A 15,247-nucleotide genomic window follows, 5' to 3' on the forward strand; every position below is an offset into this window, starting at 1 on the left:
TTCTGTGTCTTTCTCCCCCCCACCTGGGTTGAACCGGCATCCAGACAGGCAGGAGTCAGCAGGTTTCCCCCCTGCTTCTCTCCGGACCTCCAGGCTGTCAAACATTTTCTCTGCAGCCTTTTTTTCTTCAGAAGCGGCTCTTCTTTGCTGCGGCAGGCAGCCTGCCTCTTCTCTGCCAGGCCCTTCGTGTTTTTTTTGCGAGGGAACCTCTTCTCTGCCTCCCTGCCGGGTGGGGTAGGTCCCTCCTCGGCAGGGCTGGCAAATTTAGCCCAGGGATTAATTCCCCAGAGCTTGGCCAGGCCGGAAAGCCTGGGGAACGATAGCCATTTTGGATTTTTTTTGTCGGCTCTGTTTTCGGAGCTCCCTGGGGCTGGGGTCCGATTTTTTTTGCAACCACCCTACCCCCCCCCCCTGATTTCAGCCCCCTGGCCCCCAGGATGGGTTTTTTGTCACCCTCTTGCCTCTCCTGGACTTCCAGGGCTTGTTTTGTATCTGATTTTGCCCTCCTCCTGCGAAGATTTTATTTAGCTAGCCTTTAGGAGGAGGAGGAAGGTTGTCGAACCTTTCCCAAAAACGCTGACACTTTTTTAGATGTAAACCAAGAGTATACGACATAAGTTCTGAGAATTTGATTCATCTGCTTGCCTGTCCATATCCCGTGTCCATGTCCCAACAGGGCCTTGTTTCGAATCAACAATTCTTCTTCAGAGGATGTGCTGTTGTATCCAAATGATAGGTATCGTTCGGCGTTTTGCTAAATATTACTGGCCGTGTATACGGTCGCCAGTTGGATTACTGGCCGTGTATATGGTCGCCAGTTGGATTACTGGCTGTGTATACGGTCGCCAGTAATATTTAGCAAAACGCCGAACGATACCTATCATTTGGATACAACAGCACATCCTCTGAAGAAGAATCGTTGATTCGAAAAAAGGCCCTGTTGGGACGTGGACACGGGATATGGACAGGCAAGCAGATAAGTTCTGAGAATTTGATTCAGGTCGTATACTCTTGGTTTACATCTAAAAAAGTGTCGGCGTTTTTGGGAAAGGTTTGGCGTTTTTTAAAGAACTTATTTAAATTCCTGCTATAGCAGTTAGTGACTTAGGTCACAAATTTACAAAATAATTTTTGATCTAGTATATTGTTTCACTAGTTCAACATTTGAAATATATATTAATACACATCAATTGTGCACGCTGTGCAATCACAGAAAACCTACCACGGGTGGGAGGAGGTTGGTTAGTGATTAAAATCATAACACACTGCTGGATGCAGTGATACGATGAAACCTTCCTCTTCTCTCCTTAAAAATGTTTTTCTTGGTCTTTTGTTTTTCTTATTTCAGATAAATAGATATAATAAAAAAAAATTTCAGATAGACACCTTTGTCATACGAAACCATTTAGATGTAGCAAAATAGTTAAATTTCAATATTCGAGGTGGTATTGTGTGTTAGTGAGATCACTATACACTCTAGCATCCTTTCAAATCTGGCCGCCGCCTTGTCGCACTATTTGTTATCTTGAAATAATCATATACAATCATCCCAAGGTCGCTTTCCGGTTCTGCGGCCAACAGTATCTCGCCACTGCTGCTTTGGATTTCTGCACACCAAATGCATGTCTCTATATTTTTTAGTATGGAAATTTAACTGCCAAGTGGGTAACTACTCTTGAGCTTTCTTAGATCTCTTCTCATACCGGCTGCTTCCTCAGTAGTGTGTCCACTCTTGCAGATTATAGTGTTAATCATAAGAATCTCCTAAAACTCTCTGCAATATTGCTTACAGAGGGGCTTATGTAATAAAGCACATTCCTCATGTTGTAACTTGCTGTTTAGCATGCATTTTCCATGCAAATTGACCCTTCTATTTAACGGAATTTTGCACAGAAGAAAAACATGGGTTAAAATCTGTGCTAGGATGGGTAGGTTTAAATTCAAGTTGCAGGGCAATGAGTTATTAGCTATTATCCTTCAATGCAGAGGTGTGTTAGAGGGGAGACTGCTTATCATGTCTTCCCTACCTTCCCCCCCCACCCCCCACCGTTGGAAATTTCTTGTGTCCAAGCAGGCATTAAACTTCCTGCATTACTTGTCTGTTAATTCCAGCCTCTCCAAGGAGAAGTGATCAATCCATAAGCAAAAAGTGCAGCAGCATGTTGGCCCTGGCTGCGGATCAGTATCTAGCTCTGGATCATGTGGACACATTTTGCAGAACTATCTCTGGTACCTGGGAGCAATCACCCAGATCCTCTGGGCTCGGACAGAAATAACTGAATTTTTTCTTTACTTTTACACATCTGGGTGCTTCCTCCTTCCAGACTAAAAGTGACTAGAGCGGGACAGGCATGCTGCCTCGATGTTGCTGAGCCTGTGGTGGCGCATGCAGTCAAGCGCGGCAGAGTACCAGGTGCCAGTTTCTCACTTTATTATTCCCAGCCAGCTTATGATCCCATAGTGAAGAGAGAAACCGTTTCTGGGTGTTGTGGCCATGCGTCCCAGAGAGGCTTTTCCAGCGACAGGATCCTGCCTCCTCACTGAGGCCAACACCTGCCGGTAACATGTCTTCCCAGGAGACTCATCCAATGATGAGTCCTGCCTCCCTGCTATGGCCATGCCAACCCTGGAGGTTTATCCAGGCCTGGATCCCATCTTTACTCTCCATGGCCACCAATGCTGGAGCAGGGGAGGAAGGGAGTAGCCCATGAGGTACATTCCTCTGCCTACACAAGTCTAGCATCCTGAGGACAGGATAATTAATCCGCTTTCCTGAAGGGTAATACAGTTGCGCTCCTTCCCTATAGTGACCCTGCAGCCATGCTGTGGTTACTGAGAGGCTGTATTCACAACACTGGGGGAGAGTGCTGCATGTCTTCTGTAGCCGTTGGAGCATGGAGAAGCTGGAACCTGCAGAACCTGGTTGACTGTTTTTCATTTGCATAGGTTTTGTTTGCTTGTATTTTTACATGGTTTTTCATTTACCACAGGGTTTTTGTTTGTTTGTTTGTTTGTTTTTTTACTTCAGTTTGCATCCCATAGTACCATGGTTTTTTTACACACAAATTTAGCCTACATTTTACTGTGGGTTTTATTAAATTGGCCTTAGGTATTGAACAAAATCATCTCTAGCATTGCTCCTTTCCTCAAAGCAAATTACATTTATCACCATGCTCTTTTAATCCTTCAACCAGTTTCCAATCCATTTAGGGTTGCTTTTATGTGTTAAATCATGTGGGCGAAACTTGAAGTGTGGCAGTTGGATCATAGATCAGTTACACCTCCGATACCAAGTGAGCTCAGGCTGTAGCACTGATAGAGCAGACTAAGATTTGAAACTGTTGTCCTTTGAAGAAGCCAACTGCCACTTTTGTGTCAATCCCCCTGCCAGCTGTAAAGCCCAGTGCTGGAGGAGATGGCAAGGGTTTCCAGGGCCTCTTGGGCGTGCAGTCTGGGCAGGAAGGGTTCTTGGAGGAGAAGTCCATTAACTGCTATTAATCAAGTTTACTTAGGGAATAGCCACTTCTATTAATTGCATCAGTGACATGGGATCTTCTTGGTGTTTGGGTAATTGCCAGGTTCTTGTGGCCTGGTTTGGCCTCTGTTGGAAACAGGATGCTGGGCTTGATGGACCCTTGGTCTGACCCAGCCTGGCAATTTCTTATGTTCTTAAAAAGAAAAAGTATGTGGGGTGGGGAAGGGGAACCCCCACAGACACCAGTCCAAATCCTTTTTCTAGCTGTTGCCATATGGCAGTGCATAATCATTGATGATGAAATGCTGTCCTGCAAGTATGAAACAATATTAATCAGTTCCCTCTAGTCCTCCACTGGTGTGCAAAGCTCTTGTCAGGTTGCCTATGCTCTATGGGCAGTCAAGGCAGTCGAGTACAGTGATGAGCAGAAATCCCAAATTGTGGGACACTATCAGAGTTAAAATGGGGATTCAGAATTGGAGATACAAGTTTCAGTAACAGGCACAAAAGGGGGTTGAATTATCTTGTGAACAATAGCACCATTCGTAAAAGCTTCAACCGTGGCTACTGTCTTTCGTTGAATCTTTAATATACATATATAATTCATTCATCTTAAGTAAAACTCATTTTCCACCTGAAATAATCTTACATTTTCCAGTGCCAGATTCAAAATTGGGTAATGCATAGGCAAGGGGGGTTTCCCCCTTATCCGAACTTATGGAGCTGCCAAGGACCCAGAAAATTCTGACCCCACTTCGGCCAGATCCTTCCTTCTCAAAATACTCACCCACTCCTCAGAGTTGCAGCACTGCTGACCCTACAGCAGCAATAACTCCAATTAAATTCAGTGTAGAGGCCTGTGACTCCTGGTGTGCTGAAAGGTAGTGTGTGCTTCCTACCCTTGCACGAGTTTCCATGATGATTGGAAGCCCATGACAAAGAGAGGAGGTATGGCCAATATCATACGTTTTGGCACGTGAGGGCTCTCAAGCTTCATGCTGAATTTTAAGAGTTGCTGCTGTGGGGGTCAGCGTTAGGGCAGCACATGTCCCAGATGATGACGTGGCAGATTGGGAACTCCAGTGCCTTAAATTTGTTGCCTGTGCCTAAATCCAGGCCTTCTGTTTACTTACCTTATGCTTGGATCAGAAATGGCTGGCATTCAGGTTGCAAACTCTTAAGGATTTTCCTTGCCAAATGTAATATCAATGCGGGACAATTTTGTTAAGTGGCTGTGATGAGGCTGAGATAGAAGCACATTTTATGTAAAGCAGTGGAATGCTGTCCTAGAGTTGGAGAGTAAAATCAGTTTCAAACTTGTACTAATTCAGCCTTTTTATGTCTGTTACCATGCACATATATTTTCTACATTTTCAGTAGAAAACTTTAAAAATATCAAAAAACTTAAGCATGGTTGTAAGTTTAATGCTATGAAAAAGCATTTTTGTAATGTGCATCTTCTATTGATAGAATAAAGAACCTCTATTGAACTAAAAAAAAAAATCCTAAAATAGCAGGCAAAGCTAACTAAACAGGGTATAAAAACATCTAAAATAAGATTTATTTTTCAGAAACTTGTAGCCTGACTAGGTCTTTTTAAAGTTTTTTGATTCTTAAGGTTCATCATGCACTTCATTCAGCACCACTTGGCCGTATAAGCAAGGACTTAACCAGCTAAGTGGCGGCAGCTGAATATCTGACTACATTTAATGGCCACCACCACTTAGACAAATAAGTACTTTCCTGGCTAAGTGGTGGGCAGGAAATGGTCATTTTGGGGAAGAGTTACTTATCTAGTTAACTTAGCTGGATAAGTGCCGATTTTCAGTAGCAGCTCTAAAGTGAGTAAGGCTTATCTGGCTAACTAACAGTTCAGCAGTTTAGCTGTGCTAAGTTTAATATATTAAACTTAGCTGTTTAATTTTGAGTATCAACCTCCATGAGTTCAAGCTTAAGACTGTTGGTTCACCTTGTAAACATGTTAATTTGTTTGTTACACTACTATGTAGACAACACTGTTTAAATGTAAAGGATATATATTTAAAAATATACTTTTCTTCATTCTAGGCGAGCTCACCTCCGCCTGTGTCTAGAACGTTTAAAAGTGCTGATACCATTAGGACCAGACTGCACCAGGCACACAACACTTGGGCTTCTTAATAAAGCCAAAGCACACATCAAGGTAAGAATTATATTTGAGAGTTACCAGAACTTTTAGTTTCTCTGACAGCAAGTAAATCTCACCCAGTAGCCAAAATTAATTTTCTGCTGAGCAAGGCTTTAGCTGAAAATCTACTTTAAAAATTGTTCCATATAGCTTCTTGTAGTAAACTGTTCAGTACCTAACAGAGGTGAATGCAGTCAGTTAGTATTGACACAACAATTAAGATAAAAAAGATTTGTATTGTGATTCTCAGGGTTTGCTGTTTGATGGATGAAGAAAACAAATTACTTACAGAAAAATTCTGTAAGTCCATAGTCTTTCCATGTTCCTCTGCTACTTTATCTTTATCAAAATTTATGAATCGCTTAACATGAATCTAAGTGATGTACAAAAAAATCAATCAAAGATTCAAAATGCATTGAAACTTACATGCTGTTCTGGTCTTAATCATCTGACTTCCTAACAAAATGAATAATATGCTTGCATAAATAAAAATGCCTTTAATAAAGACTTAAAAGTTTTCAAGCTGTCTGACAAAAACAATACTCTGTAGTTTATTAAAAATTCCTAAGTCATCAGATTTGCCTGGATGGGCTATCCCTGTGTTTGATCAGAGGGTCAGTTGCAAAAAAGTTCAAAGTGACATACTGTCTGGAGTGCCCTCTACTGGCATGAAAGGACACTGAAGAATTCAGTTTCAGAATGGGCTTCCCCTTCAGCTTATGACAAACCACTAGGACATCTTTGTGTATGTGAATCAATAATCAAGGATAAAGGAGTTGATCACCTTTAGAATGCACTCTTTTGAAAGGGGTGGTGTTAGTTTATGAGATTAGAGCCCTTTACACAGGGTAGATTGAGATAGAGAACAGAATTTGTAAAACAGCAGTGCTAGATTAGTTTGTTAGTTAAATATTTGACCATTATAAATAAAAAAAAAAAAAATTAAGGTGTTCCCTGTACGTACAAGGATCAGTCCAGACTGTGGGTTATGCTCCCAGTCCAGCAGGTGAAGTCAGAAGCAAAAACTCGAGGGGAGGTCTATATGACATCACCCCCTATGCCTCAATCCTCAGTATCTTCTGACTCCAGCAGGTGTGAGCAGGGGACTTAACGGTCCCCAGCACAGGTTTTCTAGGTTTTAGGCCTTTTCCTGTTTCTTTTGAGGGATCAAGATAATTAAAAAAAAAAAAAAAAAAAGTAGTATTTAGTTTTAATATAGCCTTTGTTTCAGACTTTTGTCTGGTAATTTTTTGACAGGACCTTGTTGGCTTACTGTTTTCTGTTTTCACTTTCTTTTTAAGTTTTTTATTTCAGAGACAGTACATTTCACCTCTTGCCGCTTCTGGCGGCACTGGAGGGCGGCGTTTCTAGCTAATTTTCCTGTCACGTTTGAACACCCCTCCTCCCGGCTCTCCTACCCGCTGCTCCGCGAAGCGCCATTCCGCAGGGCTGCCGCCTTCTGGGAGGTCCTTTCCCCGGCAGTGCTTGCTTCGGTAGGAAGAGGGAGGGTGTCTTAGCATTTTTGCTAAAAACTACGACCTTTTCAGGTCTCTGCCGCGCTGTCTGGTTCCTGCCTCCCCAAGGGAAGGATTTTCTCTCTCATGTCGCGGACGTCGACTTGTGTTTCCTGTGGGCGTTTGGGGAGTCGCCTCTCGGACGAGGGGCTGTGCTCCGACTGTAAACCCACCGAAAAAGTTGGCACGCCATCGGGGGAAGGCACAGGACACCAAATGGAAGACGGCACTTCTCGTCAGCGGCAAGCCCCGTTTCCGCTGAGCGCAGGAACGGCGGCCATTTTATTCTCTGAGGAGGAAACTGGCGCTTCAGATTGTGAGGAGCTGGGGGACCCAGTTCCTCGTCAAGCTGCCATTTCAACACCTACGGTCGGCTCAGGAGAGCAATTTAAGGTAGGGGAACCCCTGGGAGGGCTTCCTCCAGGTTTGCCAGGTTTTTCCCCGGAGTTTGTGGTTTTAATGCATCGCGCTTTTTTACAGAGCTGCGGTCAGCCCCTAGCTTCGACCTCGGGTCCTCCTCCTGCCAAGATATCACGTTTGGATCCCTCTCTAGGGGGACCTTCGGCACAGGGTGTGAACCATCCTATAATTTCCACTCCGATTCTTTCTAAGCCTCCCATGGGTCCACCACGGACCTCTCCGGTTATCCCACAGGGAAATGTGATTCCAGACCCACTAGGAGAGGATCCTACGCTATCAGTTCAGGTTGAAGGAGACGATCCACGGGTACTTCGCATCTTCCAATTAGAGGAGTTGGAGGGTCTCATTCCACATATTCTCCAGGAGATGGACATTGACCCTCCCCCGGATCCAACTCCTTCAGACCCCAAGATTAAGAAGGGAGACCCCCTCCTTGCGGGTCTTCGTCCCATGGCTAAAGCTTTTCCTACACACCCCAGTTTCTTACAACTGATTTCTAGGGAATGGGAAACTCCTGAGGCCTCCCTCAGGGTTAACAGAGCTATGGAAAAATTATATCCTCTTCCGGTGGATTTTCTGGACCTCCTTAAGGTACCGGCAGTGGATTCTGCAGTCTCTGCGGTGACTAAAAGCACCACCATCCCTGTCACGGGCGGTCCAGCCTTGAAGGACTTACAGGATAGGAAGTTGGAAGTTTTTCTGAAAAGAATTTTTGAGGTTTCGGCTCTCGGAGTACGAGCGGCTATTTGCACCGCTCTTGCACAGAGGGCGGGCTTACGTTGGGTTCAACAACTACTCACCTCGCAGGACCTCCCTACTTCTGAGGCTCAACAGGCAGATAGGTTAGAGTCCGTGATTGCTTATGGTGCCGACGTACTCTATGACCTTCTTAGAGTTCTCTCTCGGTCGATGGTTGCAGCAGTTTCGGCCCGCCGTCTTCTGTGGCTTCGTAACTGGTCAGCGGACTCTTCTTCCAAGACACGTCTGGGTTCTTTGCCTTTCAAGGGAAAGTTCCTCTTTGATGAGGACTTGGATCAGATAATCAAGTCCCTGAATGAGAATGCAGTACATAAGCTTCCAGAGGACAGGCCTCGTTCAGCTAGATCCTTTAGTTTCTCAAGAAACCGATCCCGGAACCAGCGACGCACTCGTGTAAACAGACAACAACCAGCGTCAAGGACTCCTTCCTATCGCTCACAAGGCTGGAATCGGTCCTTTCGAGGTCGGCGGACAGGTAAAGAGGCTACAGCGACCCGCTCAACCTCTAAGCCGTCGCAATGATGCCAAGTTAGCCCACGAGCTGACTCCGCGGGTGGGGGGCCGGCTCTCTCTCTTTTACAGGGAGTGGGTTCGAATCACTTCGGACCAGTGGGTCTTGGACATCCTAAGACAAGGTTACGCGTTGGATTTTGTCCGCGCCCCCAGAGACAGATTTCTTTTCTCTCCTTGCGGTTCTCTCCACAAACAGCAAGCCGTCCGTCAGACTCTCCAGCGACTGCGTTCTTTAGGAGCGATAAGACCAGTGTCAGTCACCGAGCTGGGTCGAGGTCACTACTTCATTTATTTTGTAGTTCCCAAGAAGGAGGGATCCTTCCGGCCCATTTTGGATCTCAAGACTGTCAACAGAGCACTCCGGGTTCCTCGCTTCCGCATGGAAACGCTCAGGTCGGTCTTAGCAGCGGTCCATCGAGGGGAATTTCTCGCTTCTTTGGACTTGACGGAGGAGTACCTCCATATTCCTATCCATCCGGATTTCCAACGTTTTCTCCGTTTCAAGATTCTGGGACAGCATTTCCAATTCAAGGCACTACCTTTTGGTCTAGCCACAGCTCCTCGAGTTTTTACAAAAATTATGGTTGTAGTCACAGCGGCCCTTCGTCGGGAAGGAATTCTGGTTCACCCATATCTCGACGACTGGCTTATTCGGGCAAAGTCCCGAAGACAGGGGATCCTTGCAGTAGAAAGGGTAGTGTCCCTGCTTCAGTCCCTGGGCTGGATAATCAACTACGACAAAAGCCGTCTTACTCCATTCTCAGTCGTTGGATTTCTGGGCGCTCACTTCAACACGAGAGAGGGGAAAGTGTTCTTACGTCCAGAGCGAGCGCAGGCATGGAGAGAACAGGTCTCTCGTTTCTGACTCTCCAAGTTCCAACAGCCTGGGATTATCTACAAGTACTGGGGACTATGGCATCCACGATCGATCTAGTTCCATGGGCTTTTGCGCATCTTCGGCCTCTACAGAAGGCTCTGCTATCCCGTTGGAAGCCGACATCTCAAGAGTACAGTGCGGTTCTTCCAATTCCACCGGCAGCTCGACTCAGTCTCCATTGGTGGTTGGACCCTCACAATCTGGCCCAGGGAGTATCCTTGGAGACACCGGATTGGTTAGTAGTCACCACGGATGCCAGCCTCACGAGTTGGGGGGCGGTATGCCAGTCGAGCTCCATACAAGGAATTTGGACACACGAGCAAAGTCAGTGGTCCATCAACCAGTTGGAGACAAGGGCCATTCGCCTTGCCTTACAGGGATTCCTTCCTCTTGTTCGTCAAAAGAGCAGTCAGGATTCTCTCGGACAATGCCAACCACGTATCTTACATTCAACCGGCAGGGAGGCACGAAGAGTCACCTGGTTGCGTGGGAAGCGGAACGCCTTAATGCAGTGGGCGGAACACACTTGTTTCGGTTAGCGGCCTCTCAACAATCGCAGGAGTAGACAACGTTCAGGCGGATTTTCTCAGCCGACAACGTCTGGATCCGGGAGAGTGGGAGCTCTCCAGAAAGCGATGATTCTGATACAGATCGTTGGGGGTCTTCCCTCACGTAGATCTCATGGCCACAGCCAAGAACGCACAGGCCACTCGTTTCTTTCAGCCGCAGGCGAGAACACGGGGCGGAAGGCGTAGATGCTCTGGTCCTCCGTGGCCCAGAAAGATACTTCTTTATGTCTTCCCTCCGTGGGCCTCTAGTGGGGAGGGTCTTCGTCGCATAGAAGATCACCCAGGACCAGTAATTCTGGTAGCCCCGGAATGTGCCGAGGAGACCATGGTTCGCAGACCTACTTCATCTAGTTCGCGACGGTCCGATTTTCGCTTCAAGTCATCTTCCTCGTCTTCTCAAACAGGTCCCATATATTTAGAGGAGGCACATCGCTTCTGTCTTGCGGCCTGGCTTTTGAGAGGCGTAAGTTGAGACGCCAAGGATATCCGGAGGCAGTCATCTCTACTCTATTATGGTCTAGAAAGACATCCACCTCAGTTACTTATGTCAGAGTTTGGAAAGTTTTTGAGGATTGGTGTGTGGTTCGTGATATTGTACCAGATAACGCCTCGGTGGTTCAAGTCTTAGCTTTCTTACAAGCTGGTCTCGACATGGGTCTTGCATATAACTCCCTTCGGGTACAGGTGGCAGCGTTGGGAGCCTTGCTGCAAGGCGGGGGATGCTTTCCTCCACTCTCCTCTCACCCAGATTATACTCCGTTTTCTTAGGGGCGTACGGCAGTTGAATCCTCCTTCCAGGTCGCCCTGTCCCTCTTGGAGTCTTAATTTGGTACTCAAGGCTCTTGTAGGACTTCCGTTCGAGCCCTTACGTGCGGCCACCATCAAAGACCTCACTCTCAAGACTGTCTTCCTCGTAGCCATAAGTTCAGCTCGTCGTATTTCAGAACTCCAAGCTTTGTCATGCCGAGAACCTTACCTCCGTATTTCTGATGATGGTATTTCCCTAAGGACGGTACCCTCTTTTCTACCAAAGGTAGTCTCCTCTTTCCATTTAAACCAGTCGGTAGAACTTCCTTCTTTCTCGCTGTCTGATTCCAGACAGCTCCACAGCTTGGATGTTAAAAGATGTCTCATGCAGTACTTGGCGTCCACTAATGATTTCCGTCTTACGGATCATCTTTTTGTTCTATGGTCAGGCCCCAGGAGGGGTCAGATGGCCTCTAAAACAACCATAGCTCGATGGTTGAAGGGTGCAATTGCTGCTGCATATATAGGGAAAGGGCGCCAACCACCTCTGGGTGTTAAGGCACATTCCCTTCGGGCGCAGGCTGCGTCCTGGGCAGAAAGTTCTTTGGTGTCTGCTCAAGAAATTTGTAGAGCGGCCACCTGGAAATCACTACATACTTTCTCTAGGCACTATCGTTTAGATGTTCGGACTCCGGAGTTCGGTTCCTTTGGAGATAGTGTCTTGAGAGCAGGGCTGGTTTCGGCCCACCCGGAGTAGGGAAGCTTTGGTACATCCCACAGTCTGGACTGATCTTGTACGTACAGGGAAAAGAAAATTATTCCTTACCTGCTAATTTTCGTTCCTGTAGTACTAAGGATCAGTCCAGACGCCCTCCCTAGTTTTTTAAGGGTTGTAATTGGGATAAGCCTCTGCTCGTCACTCCTATTCTTTCTGCTTCTTATAAACTCCCCCTGGGGCTCCAGGGGTTTTTCTGTTTACACAGTTCAGTTGGACAAGTTCCTTTTGTGAGTTGTTTTTTATTAGTTTAATCTTCGTTCATAATTGTTGAACAAGTGTTATTCTTGATCCCTCCGTCTCTTCTCTTTGGCTTTGTAAGTTTAGTTACTGAGGATTGAGGCATAGGGGGTGACGTCATATAGACCTCCCCTCGAGTTTTTGCTTCTGACTCCACCTGCTGGACTGGGAGCATAACCCACAGTCTGGACTGATCCTTAGTACTACAGGAACGAAAATTAGCAGGTAAGGAATAATTTTCTTATTTTGCTAATCCACAGACCGATACATGTAAAAATGGAGACAGCACAGGTAACTGAAGAATACATTTGGGGAGAGAAATTATTTTTCTCCAAGGACAAGCAGGATGGTAGTCCTCACATATGGGTGACATCATCGGATGGAGCCCTGTCACAGAACGCTTTTGTCAAAGTTTCTAGAACTTTTGACTGGCACACTGAGCATGCCCAGCTTTCCACTAACCCTGTGGCCACACAGGGTCCCCCTTCAGTCTCTTTTTTTTTTTTTTTCTGCGCAGCAGTTGCCTCGCGGTTCTTAGGAGCTCTGTGGGAATTTCTCACAATTCTTTTCCTCACTGAACTTTTTGAACATTTTCTTCACACTTTTTCCTCGTCCTGGGGTCCCTCATCGTGTACCGACCTCCGCTAACGCTTTGGTAAGTTTAGCACGTTTTTTTGCAGTCGGTTCCCGGTGATGTACTTCTCGGTGTCCGACGACCACCGACTGCGTGCCGCCCCCTTTTTCACTATGGTGACCGAGTTTCAGAAGTGTCCCGAGTGTCCGAGGATTATGTCCATTACGGACCCTCATGACGTGTGCGTTTTATGCCTTGGGCCTTCCCACGATGTCCAACATCGCACTAGTTATGCTCAAATGACCCCTAAAGGCGACCGTGCTCGCCTGGAGAAGATGGAGCACTTGTTTGCTTCAAAGCACTCGTCGCCATTGACTCCAGGTAAGAGCGCACCAACTCGAAAGATTCCGTCGTCTTCGACCCCTTCTCCATCGACGTCTCAACAGCATCGAGAAACCAGTGATCGTCCGTCACCGGCATAGTCACATTCGAAGACCTCAGCGTCCTTGTCCGGGCCAAGCATCGCGAGAAGCATCGTCACCGGCACCTACGTGCATCTTCGTCCGGTACCAGCACTGACAAGGCAGCAGCATCTACCTCGGCCGAGCCGCCTTATAAAAAGTCCAAGGGAGAGGAGCCCCCTATCCTCCTCTGGACCCAGGACTCCGAGGCGTTCCCCACCTGCAACGGTGCCGGGTGCCGAGACTCCACAAATTCTAGTGGACCCTCCAGCAATGACTAGCCATCCTCCAACCCGGGCGCCACATTATCTATGCCAGCCTTCCGGGAGGAATTGGACTATATGGTCCAAGAGGGCAGTGTAAATGCCCTTTGGGGCTTCCAGTCACCACCGGCGCCGACCCCGATACCAACGCCTGATCCGGTGCCTGTTATTTTGACTCCGCTCCTCGAGCGTTTGGACATCCTTATCGGTGCCCTTCCATCGGTGCCCACACCTTCAGGATTATTGGCACCGATTCCTCCCCCCGGCATTGATTCCAATCCCTGTATCTTCGGATGATGACTTTGCAGCCCATGGCTCCTCCCCTCCCCCCCGGGAGCCACCGATGCCGGAACAGATTCCCGGACCTTCAAGCTTATTCGCTCCTCGACGTCCATCGAAGATACCGATGCTTCCAGTGCCAGCGCCACCGTCCTCTGTGCCGGCACCACCATTCTCGATGACTCCTCATTTTCCATCGGTGCCACCCTCCCATCCATCTGGACTTGGACTTCTACCCCCATCTGAAGGGCCACGGGGTGAAGGGGACTCACCATACAATCCTTGGGGGGGGACGGGGGGGGGGGACGATTCCTCTGACTCACAAGTTTCTGAAGAGCTTTTGTCAGAACCTTCACCCCCGGAAGGCGCCGCTCCCCTCCGGAGGACCTCTCCTTTGCTAGTTTTATCAAGGAGATGTCCAAAACCATTCCTTTCAAATTGCAGACGGAAGAGGACGCCAGACATAAAATGCTGGAGGTGCTACAATTTGTGGATGCTCCTAAGAGGTCATGGCAATTCCTGTCCATGAGGTTCTTCTAGACCTCTTTCACCGCAATCTGGGAGCACCCAGGAACTGTGCCTCCAGTAAACAGGAAAATTGACGCCACATACCTGGTTCATCAAGCCCAGGTTTTCAAAAGAGCCAATTACCCCACCAATCCGTAGTGGTGGAATCCGCTCAGAAAAAGGCTAAGATCTCAGCCTCACTCTTCTGCCCCACCTGGGAAGGAACAAAGTCATTGGATGCTTTAGGCCACAGAGTTTCCCCAGGGCTCCGTAATGATGGCTCGTATAGCAGCCTATCAACTTTATATGACACAGTACACCAGAAATCTCTGGAAACAAGTCCAAGATTTTTCGGAAACCTTACCTGACTAATTCCAAGAAGGATTGTCCTCCATCCTACAAAAGGGCCGGAAAACATGAGGTCCTTCCCTGCACAAGGGAAAATTTGTTTGGTGACAAAGTTGAAGAGGCAGTGGCGCAACTCATGAAACCCTGCGCCAATTGTCCACTGTCCACTCAGATTTCTCGTCCACAACCAAAAGAGGTTTTAGGCAAGATACTAGGAAGCTAACCTATAGACCACGTAGGTACTACCCTCCTCCATCCCGTGCTAGCCCAACCACACCCTCTCACAGAGGCCAACCTCGACAGCACAGACCTCCCCCCAAGGTTCAACCAGCCCCTCAGACTGGTCCTGCAGCGGGTTTTTGACTCCCATCTAGAGAGCAGCAGTAAACCTCCTCCCCCCAATCATTTTTCTTGTGGGAGGCCGCCTGTGCCACTTCGCCACCAATTGGCCAACAATCACCACCGACCAATGGTTACCATCTAAATTTCCTTACACTGCCCTCAGACTCTCCACCACGTCCAGCGTGGAGTCTGACAGATCACACTCCACTTCTCGAGACGGAACTCTCTATCCTACTGCATTCCAAAGCTGTAGAACCAGTTCCCCGAATGCAGCGAGGAAGAGGGTTCTACTCTCAGTATTTTCTGATTCCAAAAATATCCGGCGGCATACGCCTCATCTTGGAACTCCGAGCCCTAAACAAGCATCTTCGCAAGGAGAAGTTCAGGATGGTTACTTTGGGAACCATGCTCCCTCTC

General features: G+C 47.4%; 1 protein-coding gene across 1 annotated transcript in view; it reads left to right on the forward strand.

The window, feature by feature from the left end:
- Positions 1-4,425: 4,425 nt before the first annotated feature.
- Positions 4,426-15,247, forward strand: part of LOC115096234 (max-interacting protein 1-like) — a 36,495-nt gene continuing 25,673 nt past the window's right edge. Inside the window, 2 exon segments of the mRNA XM_029610744.1 lie at positions 4,426-4,451; positions 5,543-5,657. Coding sequence (XP_029466604.1) covers positions 4,426-4,451; positions 5,543-5,657 — 141 coding nt within the window.

This window comes from Rhinatrema bivittatum, chromosome 7, assembly GCF_901001135.1.
Source record: "Rhinatrema bivittatum chromosome 7, aRhiBiv1.1, whole genome shotgun sequence".
NCBI classification, from domain to species: domain Eukaryota; kingdom Metazoa; phylum Chordata; class Amphibia; order Gymnophiona; family Rhinatrematidae; genus Rhinatrema; species Rhinatrema bivittatum.